Source organism: Saccopteryx leptura, chromosome 5 (genome assembly GCF_036850995.1).
Source record: "Saccopteryx leptura isolate mSacLep1 chromosome 5, mSacLep1_pri_phased_curated, whole genome shotgun sequence".
In the NCBI taxonomy this organism is placed as follows: Eukaryota; Metazoa; Chordata; class Mammalia; order Chiroptera; family Emballonuridae; genus Saccopteryx; species Saccopteryx leptura.
In genome coordinates, this window is record NC_089507.1 from 204,190,372 (window position 1) to 204,207,654 (window position 17,283).

At 53.2% G+C, this 17,283-nt stretch overlaps 1 protein-coding gene across 3 annotated transcripts in view; it reads left to right on the forward strand.

Annotated features, from left to right (window-relative positions):
• Window positions 1-16,416, forward strand: part of ELMO2 (engulfment and cell motility 2) — a 36,136-nt gene extending 19,720 nt beyond the window's left edge. For all 3 annotated transcript variants that reach the window (XM_066387616.1, XM_066387615.1, XM_066387617.1), the window contains 12 exons: window positions 1,872-1,922; window positions 7,448-7,570; window positions 7,733-7,867; window positions 8,444-8,548; window positions 8,655-8,763; window positions 9,186-9,322; window positions 10,415-10,578; window positions 10,673-10,785; window positions 10,963-11,070; window positions 11,786-11,868; window positions 13,933-14,010; window positions 14,924-16,416. In XM_066387616.1, coding sequence (XP_066243713.1) covers window positions 1,872-1,922; window positions 7,448-7,570; window positions 7,733-7,867; window positions 8,444-8,548; window positions 8,655-8,763; window positions 9,186-9,322; window positions 10,415-10,578; window positions 10,673-10,785; window positions 10,963-11,070; window positions 11,786-11,868; window positions 13,933-14,010; window positions 14,924-15,124 — 1,407 coding nt within the window. In that variant the 3' untranslated portion in view covers window positions 15,125-16,416. The remainder of the gene's footprint in view (window positions 1-1,871; window positions 1,923-7,447; window positions 7,571-7,732; window positions 7,868-8,443; window positions 8,549-8,654; window positions 8,764-9,185; window positions 9,323-10,414; window positions 10,579-10,672; window positions 10,786-10,962; window positions 11,071-11,785; window positions 11,869-13,932; window positions 14,011-14,923) is intronic.
• Window positions 16,417-17,283: the final 867 nt, after the last annotated feature.

Sequence of the window (17,283 nt, forward strand, 5' to 3'; positions counted from 1 at the left end):
TGCCAGACCCAGGGAGTGCGACCCAGCCTTTCCTTTGTAACCTGCCCTCAAGTGGGGCTGGTTCAGCCTGGAAGAGCAGATTCAGCACTAGCCTGTGGCTTTCCTAGCTGATACCACGATGCGTCGCCTCCCAGCTTGATGTAGCAAAGTGTAAAGGTAAATCCATGCCTTTTTGGATGCTCACGAGGCTGTGGGAATCTGAAACGAGTTAGACAGTTGACAAGAGGGAAATTGGATGCTCATTTCTTGTCAGAGGGAGCTGGGGAAGCCAGCGCAGCTCTGCATGGATCTGAGAGGGGCTAGTGCTCCCCTGCCCCAGCCCCACAGAGAAGCTTTTGGTCTAAGCGCTTTATGTCCTCACAGTACAGCACTGCCTGCTACCCACTCTGTTAGTTATCCACAGCAAGACTTAATCACAAGCTGCCCGCCTGTAGCTACCGAAGAAGTTTCTAGGCCACCCTCCTCCCCCCAGTTGGTGTGTGTTCAGGGGACGCAAAGTAAAGCAGTGTTACTAGCAGCATCAGCCACTTGGAATATGGCCAGGAATCCAGAAGTGAGAGAGAAGCCCTTCAGCTCCAAGGAGAGTGACGGGTCCGTGGACATTGCTCCATGGGAGAGGTGTGATGGCCCCCTCGGGCCCATGGGCTCCCAGTCCTCTGTGAGATTAAATTAACACAGCAGTTTAGAGTGAAGTCATACTATGAACATTATAAGCAGTGATGGCTGACACTGGAAGGCAGAGGCAGAAGAATTATGAGAAGCTGTCAGAGAAATGAGAAGCACGGGTATCTGGACTGTTTTGTTTAGGGAAAAACAGTGTCACATTTCATTAGCTCCCTTAGGGCATCAGTGTCAGCCCGGAAGGGGAAACCTCGGTCTTTCTGATGAAGCCAAGTCCTTGGCGGTGACTAAACTACTTATGATCATTGCAGTCTTCCAAAGAAGACGTGGATATAATGTATTTTTAGAAGATTTGCTTAAGAATGGTTGGGGTAATGGTTCTGAGAAGGCCCTTAAGGCGTTGCTCCCTGGAAGATGACTTCAATAGGGTACTTTCCTGAGTGTGCTAAATAAATGAAGTGTAGCTGGAGCCTGACCTGTGGTGGCACAGTGGATGGAGCCTCGACCTGGAACGCTGAGGTCACCCTTTCGAGACCCCAGGCTTACCCGGTCAAGGCACAGAGAGAAGCGCCTACTCTGAGCTGATGTTTCCCGCTCCTCCCTTGCCCCCTGCCTTTCTCTCTCTGTCCTCTATCTAAAAATCAGTAAGTCACATCTTTTCACAAATGTTAGTTAAACCAGAACCAAATATAAATTAAACAGTAACTCGCTTATGAAAAATGACCCCAGAGCGCCCAACACGTTCTCTGCACCAGTCAGAAGTGAACTGGAAACGGCTCACTCGCTGTTTCGTGTCCACGCCCAGCTCCCTCTGCGCTGGGGCGCCGGCGGCCCGAGGGAGCCCCGGTTTCACTGGAGTCCCCTCCGGCCTGGGTAGCCAGGAAGCCTGGAACAGAGCCCGCCCGGAACAGCGCATGTGGCTGGGGACCATCACGCTGCTCTGTGCTCTGTGTGCGTTGTCCGTCACCCAGTGTCCTTGTAACAGTGTCTTGTCCTGGAGCAGTCTCCGTCCCTCTTTGAAGATGGTGCAGTCCATTGTGCTGTTGGGAAGGGAAACCCTATTTGAGTTCATTTGCATTTACAAAGAAAAATGTGAGGGAATTTGTTAAGGATACATTTGATGGTCTGTGGATTTTTTATTACTTGCCCACGTTTCGTTTGAAAGGAATAAAAATGTACAAGGAAAAGCCCCAGAGCTAAGATATCACCTTCCTCTGCCTTGCCTTACACTTGCGTGTTTCTCTCAATAGGATATGGCCAATGCATTTGCACAGAAGCACCTTCGATCCATAATCCTAAATGTAAGTAAGTTCCCAGAACAAGATGTATTTAATTACTATTAATAACAGTGTTACTGTTGTTATAGTTGTATTATTGCTATTGAAATGACCATTGAGCGGGGTGGGCACTGGGAGGGAACTTACCAACTGGTACTCAACACTCCATAAGGTGGAGAAGCTTTCCCTGTAATCCTTTGTAAGCAGAGCTGTCTCCAGGAGGCCAGGGGCAGCCAGGACCTGCAGAGCCTCAAACAATAAGGGCCAGCTGGACTGTCTGTTGTGCTGCAAATCCAAAGATGTTTATCTGGAGGGAATGTGTTAAAATAGGCTCAAAAGTGGAAAGTGATTCACTGAACCATCACCAGTCATAAACCTGAGTTGTGTGGGGCACAGGTAGGGAAGAATGAGACAGTGTGTTTGCCCACAGAGAACTTCCGGCCCAGTAGGAGAGACAGGTGGTCATAGCACCATGTGGTCAGGTGCCATAAAGTGTCGTGGTCTGCGAGATTGCAGAGGAGGGGCAGTCAGGCCTGTGCTGAAGGAGAGGTGTCTGGAAGCCTTTAGAGGAATGTTGGCGGGTGAGACTGAGGACAAGTAAGCAGACCGAGAAGCAGAGGAGTGGGGAGTGTGGGGGGTACCTAGACAGAGTGTGGTGGGTAGAGCTGGAAGCAGGGGGGTCCGTGGTGAGACTGCAGAGGTAGCAGACCGAGAAGCAGGGGGGGGGGGACCTAGACAGAGTGTGGTGGGTAGAGCTGGAAGCAGGGGGGGTCCGTGGTGAGACTGCAGAGGCAGCAGACCGAGAAGCAGAGGAATGGGGGGACCTAGACAGAGTGTGGTGGGTAGAGCTGGAAGCAGGGGGGTCCGTGGTGAGACTGCAGAGGTAGCAGACCGAGAAGCAGGGGGGGGGGACCTAGACAGAGTGTGGTGGGTAGAGCTGGAAGCAGGGGGGTCCGTGGTGAGACTGCAGAGGCAGCAGACCGAGAAGCAGAGGAATGGGGGGACCTAGACAGAGTGTGGTGGGTAGAGCTGGAAGCAGGGGGTCCGTGGTGAGACTGCAGAGGTAGCAGACCGAGAAGCAGAGGAGTGGGGGGACCTAGACAGAGTGTGGTGGGTAGAGCTGGAAGCAGGGGGGTCCGTGGTGAGACTGCAGAGGCAGCAGACCGAGAAGCAGAGGAGTGGGGGGACCTAGACAGAGTGTGGTGGGTAGAGCTGGAAGCAGGGGGGTCCGTGGTGAGACTGCAGAGGCAGCAGACCGAGAAGCAGAGGAGTGGGGGGACCTAGACAGAGTGTGGTGGGTAGAGCTGGAAGCAGGGGGTCCGTGGTGAGACTGCAGAGGTAGCAGACCGAGAAGCAGAGGAGTGGGGGGACCTAGACAGAGTGGTGGGTAGAGCTGGAAGCAGGGGGTCCGTGGTGAGACTGCAGAGGCAGCAGACCGAGAAGCAGAGGAGTGGGGGGCACCTAGACAGAGTGTGGTGGGTAGAGCTGGAGCAAGGGGGTCCGTGGTGAGACTGCAGAGGTAGCAGACCGAGAAGCAGAGGAGTGGGGGGCACCTAGACAGAGTGGTGGGTAGAGCTGGAAGCAGGGGGTCCGTGGTGAGACTGCAGAGGCAGCAGACACCAGCGCGAGGAGAGTCTTCATCTTTTTCCCCAAGAGCAGTTTGGGGGATTTAATTGAGATCATGAAGTAACCAGACTGGCATTTCAGAAAGATCACACTCCTAGATCTGGATGCTTCCTGAAGAGTGTCGGAAGGAGGAAGGTAGAGTAGGAGTTGGCAGGGTGGGGGAGGCACCTGGAAGGAGGTCTAACCCTTTATTACCAGGTGGTGATTTGGGGTGGGGGAGAATTGAGGTGGGAGGTAGGGACGGTGAGAGTCCAGGACCTGGATTAAAAGGAGGCCATTTTATCATTTGTCAAAAATAGGAGAACACAGCGAAGGGAATAACATGAGAAATTGGGAGTCCAGTGTGAAAGGCTTGATAATTCTGAACATGAACTTTGGAGTCACCAGCGCCCCCCCCCCCCCCCCCCCCCGCCATTAACCGATCTTTGATCTTGAGCAATTCACTTAACTTCTGTGAGCTTCAATTTGCCCATTGGGACGTGGGGACTAAAGAAGCTAATATATCTACAGTGCTTAGCAGGGTGCCTGGCACGCGGTCAGCACTGTGCACGTATTGGCCATTCATTGTGAGTAAGATACAAAGGTGATAGAATTTAAGAAGTGAGCTCTGAGTTCTTGTGAATCTAGCAATCAGCTGGGCTGAACGCACACAGCCTGCCAGACTTCACCTTGCAGAACCAGCTCCTGTCTCCTGGCCAGTTCCCTGCAAGTGATGGAGAGCACACAGGTCCCACATACCCTTGTCCACATCCCTGAGCAGCTGTCCTCTGCAGGTGTGGGAGTGAGGGTGCCCTTCTGAGGGAAACTGAATGAATTTTGAGGCTTTCTGTGTACTCGAATGGGGTTAGAAGTTCAGCTCATTCCTGGGGAGACCTTGTGAGAAGCCAGGATTCCACTACAGAAGACAGTTCAGTGTCAGGACTCAGGACCAAAGAACGTAGGCCTCACGATATCTGACCGTCAGTGAGACGTCAGGTAGAACCTCTGAGACTGTAACTCACCCGCATGGAGCTGTGATTCTTTAAGCCGTTGATGGCTAGGATAATTACCTTCCCACTATGATGCGTCTGAAGTTTGAGAAAGGGGAATTGAAGGGAATGAAAACCAATGTTCTGTTGACTTTAGCTCTCTTTAAAGCGGCATTATGAGTTCTGGAGAGGTGAGGAGGAAGGAATGGGAAGAGATGTAGGGAAAATAGCAGCAGCAGAGAGAGGGCATGTGGAGAAGAGAGGCTCAGACTGAGGCAAGAAAGGTGTGGGGGGCAGCAGAGCGGTGGCAGAGAAACCAAAGGCAGCGGGGGGCAGGGGAGCTGGGGGAGGAGGGAGACAGGGTGGGGGGGGAAGCAGAGAAGGAAAGTGAGCTTGGGGAGAGGGGGGCAGGGAAGCTGGGGGAGGAGGGAGACGGGGGGGGGGTGGGTAAAGCAGAAGGAAAGTGAGCTTGGGGAGAGGGGGGCAGGGAAGCTGGGGGAGGAGGGAGACGGGGGGGGTGGGTAAAGCAGAAGGAAAGTGAGCTTGGGGAGAGGGGGGCAGGGAAGCTGGGGGAGGAGGGAGACGGGGGGGGGAAGCAGAGAAGGAAAGTGAGCTTGGGGAGAGGGGGCAGGGAAGCTGGGGGAGGAGGGAGACGGGGGGGGGAAGCAGAGAAGGAAAGTGAGCTTGGGGAGAGGGGCAGGGAAGCTGGGGGAGGAGGGAGACGGGGGGGGGGGAAGCAGAGAAGGAAAGTGAGCTTGGGGAGAGGGGCAGGGAAGCTGGGGGAGGAGGGAGACGGGGAGGGGGGGGTGGGTAAAGCAGAAGGAAAGTGAGCTTGCGGAGAGGGAGGCCGATGCCAAGCCTGAGCTAAGAGGAGAGACAGAGGGAGTGCATGGGACAGAGGGAGCAGGAGAGGGCTCCGAGGGAGGGGCGGCGGCATCCGCACAGCCGAGCAGGAGAGCAGAGCAGCCTTGTCCAGTAGGAACTTCTGCAGCTGTGCATGTGCTGTCCAGAATGGTAGCAGCCAGCCACACGGGGCCATTGAACACTTGAAAGATACCTAGTCTGGGAGCTTCGTTTGTTTTTTGTTGTTTTTTAAATTTTAGTTGAAATTTAAATATCCACATGTGGCTTGGGGCTTTGTTTGGCTGTGCAGAGACAGAAAGAAGCCGAAAGGAAAGGTACCCCAGCGTCACACAGTGGGGAGACCAGGTCCAGAGCAGCGTGAGTCCAGTGGAAGTATAATAGGAACCACTTATTTTATTCTAAATGTTCTAGCAGCAACATTTAAAAGAAGACATAAAGTTAATTTTAATAACATTTCATTTAACCTAGAATATCCAAAGTACTATGATTTCAGCATGTGATCAATAGAAAAAAGTCATTAATGAGAAACTACACATTTTGAGTTTTCATACAAAAGCTCTGAGGTCCGGTGTGCATTTTTCATTGACAGCACATCTGTTTGGACTGGCCACATGTGGCTAGTGCCTGCCAGATTGGGTGGCATGGGTCTAACAAGCCCGGGCTCCAGCCAGAGCAGGTCCTAGAGAGAGCTGATCTGAAGTTAGAGGGAGCTCACGAAAGATTCTAATCTAGAGTTGGAAGCTCTGGAGCAGATCTATCTCACAGAGCTTTCTGTGATAAGGAAAATAAATGTTCGATATCTGCCCTATCTTTGGGTGGCATTCACTAGCTACATGTGCCTGGTGAACTTGAAGCATGGCTATTTCTACTGAGGACCTGAATTTTCAACTTAAGTTAATTGTAAGTGACTTAAATGCAAATAGCTGCAAATGGCCTGTGGTTACCGTATTGAACAGCACAGGCTTAAAGACATAGCTAACTGAGTAAGAAAACACAAAGGACAAGGAGGTGGTTCTTGTGGGAAATGGCAGGAGTCTCATTTGGACGAGAAAAGACCGAGAGTGACAGGATTCAGGATGGTGGTGAGACGGAGAAAGGGAGCGAGAAGTACAAGGGGCGAGCAGGGAAGAGCCGCTCTTGTGGGAGTGAGAACAGGACGGCCTGAGACCAGAACAGAACCAAGCACTGGTCAGCCCGGGGGCAGGGAGATGGGGCGAGCAAGAGAAGACAGTGACGGAGCATGAGAACAGGAGAGGGGGCAACAGCAAGGCAGGGAGGAGGGGTGAACACAGCTGGGAGGTGGGGCCGTGGACCGAGAGGGCAGGACAGAGGACCTGGCGGGAACGCAGGATGCAGGAGGGGACATACACTGATGGGAGAGAAGGAGCAGGGCAAGTGTAGGCGAGATGGTGGGGAGAGGGGGTCGGGCAAGGAGCATGAGGTGCCCCCCTGGGTGCAGGTGTCTCCGTATCATTCAAAGAAAAGGACCTAAAATCTCTCCACTTGATGAGGCCATCCAAAACATGTTCTTTTTCTAAGGGAGGACAGAAGAACCATACTGACTGTCCAATTCTGCAAGCAGATCTTTCTCCGTGCAGGCTAGCTATTGTCTTGGACTGATACTCAGTTTCTTCAGACCTGTGCAGTCCAGTTTGGTAGCCACTAGCCCCGTCTGGCTGTTGAACACGTGAAATGTGGCTAGTCCAAACTTACACTAGTAATCACTTACCGAGTGTACCCAGCGATTACTTACCTGATGGGAGTGAGGCCAGCTGCTGATGTCCCGTGTCATAATCTTCACGGGGTAGCCTCTGTCCTCTGGCATGGCGGGTGCCGCCTCCACCCTTCAGTGCACTTTCCCTGCCCAGGGCAATGTGGAGAAGAGGATGGCGTTCTCTGGGCCCGCGGTGAATCATCACTGCCTGAATCAAGCCCATTCATGCTCCATCCCTTCGAGAACATGCAGTCCCTGTGTGTGGGAGGAAAGCCCTGTGCCCTGCCCAGCGTACTTTCTTTTCACCAACATGGATATGACTGTCGAATAAAAGAAAATCAGTTCAGCTCTCTGCTCCCTGCCTTTGCTTTTTCCAGCATGTGATTCGAGGGAACCGCCCCATCAAAACCGAGATGGCCCATCAGCTGTATGTCCTGCAAGTCCTGACCTTTAACCTTCTGGAAGAAAGGATGATGACCAAGATGGACCCCAATGACCAGGTCGGTGCTGAGTGGAGTGGAGCTTTCCTGGCTTAGATGTGTGCACAGGGCTGCCTCTTCACTGAGCCACGCAGGCCAGGGTTCTGCCCAAGCCCAGCCCACTCCCCTTCTCCTTGCCTCCCTTGGTTAGCTGATTCACCTGCTGACTGTGTTTCACCGCAGGCTCAAAGAGACATCATATTCGAACTGAGGAGGATTGCATTTGACGCAGAGTCTGACCCAAGCAATGTCCCCGGGAGTGGGACTGAAAAACGCAAAGCCATGTATACCAAGGACTACAAAATGCTGGGATTCACTGTAAGCTTCCCAAGCACGGCCCTTAGTAGACCTTCTCTCCTGACAGGAAGTCAGAGGGCCCACCCAGCCGAGCCTGGATGCCCTCCTCTGTAATGTGGCCCTGGAATAGAGAACACTGAGGAGCTGGAGGGCCTTGGTGTTTGGTTTGCCTCTGCAGTAGTCGTCACAGGTTCATGGGCAACCTGGGGCCCTGTGAAACAAAGCCATCTGTAGGCAGCCAGGAGGGCAGCCAGGTGGGTGGAGAAGGGACCTCTCACCACAGCAGCGAGGTTCTTTGAAAAGTTGGCAAGGATATTTTGTGACAGGATACAGGTTGAGGATGGAGCTAATCCCATTAAATACGTACTGCGCCACCTACTCAGTGCCCAGCAGTATGCTGCGCGCTGGGGATACAAGGTGAGCCAGCCGCAGCCCAGTGGTCAGGGGCTCGTGGTAGAGATGGGATGTGGAAGGGCTACATTAGAGGCAGGTACGCAGTCCTGGCACCATTCAGGGGCAGGGCAACAGGGCTTCCACTCAGGTGACACCCCACAGTGAGAGTGCTGAGTCTCAGTCCCGGGTTCTTTATTCCTCCAGAACCATATCAACCCAGCGATGGACTTTACGCAGACTCCTCCTGGAATGCTGGCCTTGGACAACATGCTGTACTTGGCCAAAGTCCACCAGGACACCTACATCCGGGTAATGGCGCAGGGCCAGCTTTCTCAGTCCTGGGGCCGTATCTCCAGCCTCCCTCCCTCACCCTCCGAGTCCTCTCCTCCCTCACCCTCCTTCCTCTCCCCCTCAGATTGTTCTGGAGAACAGCAGCCGTGAGGACAAACACGAGTGTCCCTTTGGCCGCAGTGCCATCGAGCTTACCAAGATGCTCTGTGAGATCCTCCAGGTTGGGGAACTGCGTAAGTCTGTGCAGCGAGCCCTCTTCCTTCGGCCGGGCCTCGGGCTCAGCGGGGAGGCCCGGGGTGTCCCGTTAGGTGTCGTGGGGCTCTGCAGCCTCAGTCACTGGGTGAGCTGTAATCTGTCTCATCTTGTTCACGGGAGTCTCGGGTGTTGCTTTTTCAAGCTGATAATTCACACGTGTTTGAGAGCTCCCCCCATCCACTGACTCCCGGGGGTACGGACAGCTGAGTCTGCCCCGAGCAGAGGCAGACCGAGAGAAGGTGCCCTGCAGAGGGAGGCTCAGGAAGTGGGGAGCGGCCCACCCACACCCGTCATTAGCCCTGGCCTTCGCTCTGGTTTCATTCCTCGGGACTGGGGTGCAGGGGACCCGCGTTTCTGGACGTGAGCTCCCCGCTCACCATCCCCGCCTCTTCCCCTCCAGCGAATGAAGGGCGCAACGACTACCACCCAATGTTCTTTACGCACGACCGGGCCTTCGAAGAGCTCTTTGGGATCTGCATCCAGCTGCTGAACAAGACCTGGAAGGAGATGAGGGCAACAGCTGAGGACTTCAACAAGGTCAGTGCCGCACGCTGAGGTCCGTGGGCTGAGACCATCACGTGACAGTCTGTGACAGCTGGCCAGAGCCAGGGAAATCCCTGAGCTGGAACACCAGCTTGGACTGCAGCCTGAGGCACTGGAGAGCCTCAGTCCCCGCTGGTTGTGCTTCCACTGCCACCAGTGGAGCCAGCACTTGCCCCTCTGGTCTCCTCAGGGGACAGGAGGATAGCACAGCAATACCAGCCGTGGTTTACTGAACACTTACTACGTGCAGACACTTCATTTTTGTGAACTGGAAACATCCGGGAGAGGTTGGAGTGGATCGACATGATACGCAGGCCGTGGGCACCTGCCCAGAAGTCATTCCACGAGGCTTTCTGAGTCCCTGCGCTGTGCAGCATGCGAGGCCCTCAAGAGCTGGTAGTCTAGGGCTTGAGTGCTTTGAAGGTGCTCATCTCATTGTAAAAATTTGGAAAGTATTGATATAAAGAAGGAAAAGTTTTCTGTTGTTCTACCTCCCAGTGACAATCATTTTTCTGTGTCTCACTGTGGCCTTTCTTCCTATAGACTTTTCCTTCAGTAGTGGAGAGCTGGCTGCTGTGCAGTGTGCCAGCCTGCTTTTTCCGTTCGGTGTTGTCTTAAGGGAAGGAACGCGTTCTTTGAACACAGCACAGTGCACCAGGCGCAGTGCCTCCATATAGCATCTCCTGACCTTCAGACAGCATGTGTCAGAACACTGCCCTTCTTTCTCTTTCTCTCCCTTTAAAGAGTAGGTAGAGGCCTGACGATGTTAGGTGACTTGTTCAAGGAACAGATTAAGGGACAGAGTCAAGATCTGAACCCATGTCTCTCTGATTTCAGAAACCTATGCTCATTCCACACCATTTACTAATTGACATTTATGAGAAGCATTTGTCACCATCAGTCGTTTGTCCTAAATAACCATCTAAGAAGTTGTGCCCTAGCACGTGGCAGTCTGTTCCTCTGCACATACCTGTAGCGCCTGCCATGCTCCAGACCCTGGGCAAAGGCAGGGCCTTGGTGCCCTCATGTGGCCTGTGCGTGTGTCGGAGCAGGGGCAAGGTGGCCACCTTCTTCCTGTCCCTGTAGGTGATGCAGGTCGTCCGAGAGCAGATCACTCGCGCTCTGCCCTCCAAACCCAACTCTTTGGATCAATTCAAGAGCAAACTGCGCAGCCTGAGCTACTCGGAGATTCTGAGACTGCGCCAGTCCGAGAGGATGAGTCAAGATGACTTCCAATCCCCACCCATCGTGTAAGTGCCGTTCCGAGGGGCGGGGGAGGCAGCCCCAGCTCTACCTTTGGCAAAAGCTTTGCTGTGACCCCCGCCCCCCGTGCGTGTCCCCCAGGGAGCTGAGGGAGAAGATCCAGCCTGAGATCCTCGAGCTGATCAAGCAGCAGCGCCTGAACCGGCTCTGCGAGGGCAGCAGCTTCCGGAAGATTGGGAATCGCCGAAGGCAAGGTGATGGGGCGCCTGGGGCGCCGGGCTGGTCCTTGCTGCCCCGCCGCTGCACAGGGCGGACGGGCGGGGGCAGACCCTGCAGGGAGCGGGCGAGGCGCACAGCAGCCTTTGCCCTTGGTGCCCAGGCCTTTCCCAGAACTGCACTGGCTCACCCGCCTGGTGTCCCTTGTGTTCCAGAGCGTTTCTGGTACTGCCGCTTGGCGCTGAACCACAAGGTCCTGCACTATGGTGACTTGGACGACAACCCTCAAGGGGAGGTGACATTTGAATCCCTGCAGGAGAAAAGTACGTGCATTTCTCTGTTGCTCTGTCCTAGTAGCCGGACTCGGTGTCAGGAGAGTTCTAGTCCGGGCTAGTTCAGACTGACGATCTGGTCTGGGACCAGTCATCTCTCCGGACCCGTTTCCTTGTCTGTCGGAGGTCATCTCTCTCCAGCCCACCTCACAGGGCTGCTGGGAGAATTCAGTGAGATCACAGAGGGGAATGGGACTTGCAGGTCGTAAAGGGTGATACAAAACTAAGTTGAAAGGTGGTGGTTAAGAGCACACTGTCTGGATTCAAATCCTGGCTTTGCTACTAATTCTAATTAATTGTAATTAATTGTGAGTTCATTCTCCCAGCTGCCTTGGTTTCTTCTTTGAGAATAATAGCCACATGTCTCTCACAAGAGGACTGAGTAGTGTATGTAAGGCACTTAAGACCAGTAGTAGGCAGGTAACAGGTGAGACTGTTAGCTGCTGCCACTGCTGTGGTGGTGTCATCACTGTCATTTCTGTGATGTGCAAGCGAGGGGAGTTTGGAGGCCCCACGCCTTGGGAAGACACTCCAGAAGCCCAGCAGGCCTGGTCCGTGGGAGTGACCGTGGAGCAGGGAGCGATGCGAGGCCGCACTCCCTGAGCTGGCGCGGCCCTTTGCGTCTGGGCTGCGGCTTCCCTCCTAGCACCAAAGCAAGGACCAGCTTGCAGCGAAGCTTCCAGAGACTAATCCCCTTCATTATCAGTTCCTGTTGCAGACATTAAGGCCATTGTCACTGGGAAAGACTGTCCCCACATGAAAGAGAAAAGCGCTCTGAAACAGAACAAGGTGAGTGGAGAGGCTGCCTGGGCCGGTCGCTGTCACGGTGGTTCCCAGCACTGTTGGCGGTGTGCTCGGTGCCCACTGTCGCCCTCCTCTGTCTCTGAATTCCTCCTGGTAGTGTTATTGGCGGTGCCGGTGTGCTCGGTGCCCACTGTCGCCCTCCTCTGTCTCTGAATTCCTCCTGGCGGTGTTATTGGCGGTGCCGGTGTGCTCGGTGCCCACTGTCGCCCTCCTCTGTCTCTGAATTCCTCCTGGCTGTGTTATTGGCGGTGCCGGTGTGCTCGGTGCCCACTGTCGCCCTCCTCTGTCTCTGAATTCCTCCTGGTAGTGTTATTGGCGGTGCCGGTGTGCTCGGTGCCCACTGTCGCCCTCCTCTGTCTCTGAATTCCTCCTGGCGGTGTTATTGGCGGTGCCGGTGTGCTCGGTGCCCACTGTCGCCCTCCTCTGTCTCTGAATTCCTCCTGGCGGTGTTATTGAGGACCATTTTGAGCACACACCAAAACAGACAGAACCACCCCATATGCATCACCCAGCCTCAACAGCCATTGCAGTTTCTACACATCTGCCTTCCTCTCTCTTACTGTGAAGAAAACCTCAAGTATTCCATCATTTCATCTGTAGGTATTTAGACTGTACCTCTAGGACTCCAATGTAACCAACACCATTATCACACCTAAAAAGAAAGAAGTTGTTATTTAATATCAAATATTCCATTGAGGTTTGCATTCTCACTAATTGTCTTATAACTATCATAATTTCTCTAAAATATGTAAATGTTTATACATACATACACACGTGTGCACGTACAAACACTCATACCCATTTGTTTGCAAAGTCAGACTCCAAATCGAGGCTACTCTTTGTGATTAGTCAGTCTTCTGAGTTTAATAATGCCTAAGGTCCCCCTCCATCTTTTCCACCTTTATCTTCTCTTTGCACTTTATTAGCTGAAGAAACCAGGTTGCTTGTTTGGTAGTTTCCCAGAGTCTGAACTTTGCTGATTGTCTCCCGCTGGTACAGTTTAACTTGTTTCTCTGTCCCAGATCTGTAAATTGGTAGAGAGATCTAGAGGCTTGATACAGTTTAGGTTTGACCTTTTGATAAGACTACTTCCAAGATAGTATTATGTTCTATCAAGAGACACATAATGTGTGGCCATCTGTCTCTCTTTTGTGATATCAGTAACCTGGATGCCCAGTGCCTCATTCCGTTCGTAAGTGAAGGCTTGCTAACTGGTGGTGTTCCGATGCAGTCCGTGCTTTTCATTATTAGCTGAACTACTTCTCCACGAAGGAACTTGCAGTCATCTACTGTTTGTTTCCCTGTGGTACGGTTTATGCAAGAAAGAAGGACAAGTGCTTGATTCTTTCCTATTATGTACCTACTTTTATTTTTAAAAATTTTTTTATTGATTGCTTTTAGCCAGAAAGGAAGGGAGAGAGAGAGACAGAAACATCGATCTGTTGCTGTTTGTGCTCTGACCGGGGATCAAACTGACAACCTCTGCACTTTGGGCTGATGTTCCAGCCAACGGAGCTATCCGGCCAGAGCTGTGTACCGACTTTTAAAACAAGGAGTTACTTCCCTGATACCCCGCAGTGTGTTGTTTTGTTTTTTAGAATTATGAGCTCAGGATTTAAGCAAATTATATTTGTTCAGCCCATTATAGTTATGGTGTTGATGCTTAAATTGTCCCATCTTTGGCCACAACTTGTTTTCTTTGTTGTGGTTTTCAACTGTTAAGACTTTTCAGTTTAATTGCCAAGATCTATATATAAGGTAATACACAGTCGTGGACTCTTCCTACACAAGCTTCTGAATATTGAGGAATGACTTTTCTCCAATCTCAGGCATGACTTGGGTGGGGAGTGAGTGAGTTAAGGTTGATCAGTCACCACTGGGCCCCATCTCCAGCCATTCCTGTGCAAATGCCCTGGGGCTCTGATGACATCACATCTGAATCAGCACATTTGGTGGTGGTGCCACATTACTAGGACTTGAGCCAAGATCTTGGCGTGCCAGTGCCCAGGCCAGTCCATTGCTCCAGCTAACTGAAACCTTTCTCCTCAGGAGGTGCTGGAACTGGCCTTCTCAATCCTGTATGACCCTGATGAGACCTTAAACTTCATTGCACCTAATAAGTATGAGGTGAGCAGTTCTGGTGGAGCCGAGCCCTCTCTCTGATTCTTCTCCTGGAGGAGAGGAGTGGGCAGAACAAGAACCTCCTGTCTTCCTAAAGGCAGGAGGCTGTCGCCTGTCAGGAAGGCTGCTGACACAGGGTCTGCCGCCTCGGGGTCCTTTTCCCTTGGGCTGGGGTCTCCAGGTTACTCTTCAGCAGTAGCTGTATGTTGTCATTAGAAAAACTGGGCCAACTAGGGATACTTATTTGCCTGGGACTGAGAAAATTCCCCTCTTTTCTGTTTCGGTGTGGCCACCGACCCAAGTGCACCTGACCGATTAACCCCCCACACGGGGCTCCTGGCCCTCCCCGGGGCTCCTGGCCATTTGTAGTAGAACTGGAGGGCTTTGAAGCCAGGTGGCTCTGGTCCTGACCACACTGGCTTACGGGTTCATCTGCAACACTGGGAGACACTAGGTGTTACATGAGCCCCTGCAGTTGAGGCAGGCGTGTCTGGTGAGCTCTGTGAGCCATCGGAGGAAACTAGAGGCAGGGCTTCTGGAGGAGGAGACACTTAGGCGGGGCCTGAGCTGCTGGAGCTTCATTGGGAGGAACTGAAGAACTGGCAGGTGGGGAGACAGGCGAACAAAGGCACAGAAAAAGGTGGAACAGGAGGGCTTCGGGAGGGATGGGTTTAGGATTCTCGTTATTCCTTATTTTATAATATCCTAGGGAGTTTAAGTATCAATCTCATAAAAACCAAAAGGCCTTCTGTAAGTAAATGATCAGCTCCCAGGTTCTCCTTTGCTGTCATCCCAGTCGGTTTCGCCTGTGCCGGAGTAGGGCCAGAAGAGCCCGGGGCGCGTCCTAGGAAAGCGACCTTGGCGGGACCTCCTGCCGACCGGGGGCCGCCACATGATGTTTTGCAACTTGCTCCCCCAGTACTGCATCTGGATTGATGGCCTCAGCGCCCTTCTGGGGAAGGACATGTCCAGCGAGCTGACCAAGAGTGACCTGGACACCCTGCTGAGCATGGAGATGAAGCTGCGGCTGCTGGACCTGGAGAACGTGCAGATCCCGGAGGCGCCCCCGCCGGTGCCCAAGGAGCCCAGCAGCTACGACTTCGTCTATCACTACGGCTGAGCCTGGCCGGGCGCCGGGACCAGGAGGGATTCGCGGCCCAGGAGAGACACTCACAGTCTGGTGCCTTGTCTTTTGCTTGTACAGAATCTGTAGTGACTGCGGTGGCCAGTATATGCCGGCCACTCCTGAAACCCACCTCAGACCACCCAGAGCTTCCTCTCGGCTCCCATCCACTGTGAGCCACGCAGGCAGGGTGCGCTGCCCTCCCCGTCCCTGTGGAGCTTGGGTTCAGGCCATGAGGAATGAACAGCAAATGCCCTTGCCTTTTGGGCCAAGAAACTGCTTCTTGAGCTGGGTTAACAGCCATTCACCTTTTCTTCCTGAGCCTGCTCTCAGGTGGTCAGGTGGCTCCCCGTGCGGGCAAGAGCTGGCCCAGGCGAGGCTGCCTCAGAGGACAGACGTGCTGGCCATGTTAAGAGCCTTGGAGAGACTGCCTTCGGGTGAGCCGCACCGGTGTCTGGTCTCAGCAGAGGCCTTGCCGTGCTCTTGTCTCTGAGGCTCACGCCAGCCTCACACAGGGCCACATGCTGCTGCTGCAGCGGTTCGGCTCTGACGTCCCTGGTCTCCAAGACACCAGGTCACTCTCACCCACGCAGTTGTCTGGGAAGATGGTTACTTACCCCTACAAGCTCTGTCTCATCCTGGTGAGTCAGAGACATCAAGACTGAGTCCCATCCTCTTAGTCTCAAAGAACTGCAGGGAGAGCCCAGATGAACCTGGGCCTAGACTGTGGTGAGGTCGCTGGATTCCACCCCACCCCACCCCACTTATATCTGTCCCATCCTCTGGGGCAGATCTCCCACCTAACCTGAAATGTAGCCCCTCCAGCTGGCTTTCCTTTGGCCCTCCGGACCTCAGGAAGTTGGCCCTCCCCGCCTCCCCGTCCCAGCGCTGTGGTTCCTGCCATTCGCCATGATTTCAGGGAGCTGGCTGAGGCCACCGCTGGGCCAATGGGGCTTCCCTGGTGCTGCCGCACTTGTAAACCACACGCACAGCCTCTCTCCTTGGACATATGTGAACACGGTGGCAATCAGTATTGGTAGCCTGGCATGGTAGGTACTACGCAATGAAGAGTGTACTATATATTTTCTTTACTATAGGCCATACTTATACAGACATGTATATATATTTATATAAGATCTACCTATCCTAGGATGCAGTGTTTGCAAGGAAATAAAATTGGAGGCCAAAACAAAAAAAGTAGCACTTCCAGTTGTGAGCCAAGATTGTAACCTGAGAGCAGCCAGGAGCTTCCTGTCAGTAACCATGTTTTCAATAAATACTCTTTCATGTACAAACTGTGGTTTTCCTACTACAGCTCTTTTTCTGTTACTGGCTTCCTGCCCAGGGGAACTTTTACTTTGACAAGCCTTTTCATTGTGCACGGAGACTTTAGAGAGCTCCAGCTGGAGTCCTGAGCCACCTTCCAAGAGCCCCCCTCTCCGCAGCCAGCCTGCCTCCACCGCACACCTGCTGCGTAAAGATGCTCACAGACTGTCGCATCAGGACAAAGTGTTTTCTGCTTAGGCCTGCTGGGTACATCAGGGAGGGGCATACTGCACACCCCCGTGAACACGTCCTTCCTCTTCTTCCTGCCAGGGGACAGTTCAAGCACTTGTACCTTACAAAGAAGGCTCGTTCTTCACCCTGTGTGTCACCGTGCTTGGTGCCCAGCCTTCCAGCTGGTGCTTTAGGCTGTTGCTCCAAACCTCAGTCTTGTTTGCTGGGAGGCTTCAATGAGGGCCGTGATTAAAATAGGTACTTTCTCTTGCCTCCAAGAGAGAAGATGGCAAGGACAACCTCTTTCAAAATGCATAGAAAATGCACGCAGTACAGGCCTTGAGGACTGAATAAAGCCAAGACCTTGGGCAGTGATGGGTGCCATTGTAAGTGATTAGCAAGCTTAGAGTGAACTAATGCCAGTGAAATGCCAGCTGCTGGTGGTGGGGGCAGCAGCAGTTTACATAACAAAAACTGCTTACACTCCGGCCTTTAGCCTTCTGTTCAGAGGGGTCGAGTCACTCACAAGGATCCATGTTTGCAGCCAGTCTTAGAGCCAGAGAGCCCAAGAAGGGACACGGAATGCGAGGGAGACAGTCTCAAAGTGGGCCTCAGTCTGCAACCCTAGCCTGCCCTGGGCCAGAGGATCTCCCTGTCTG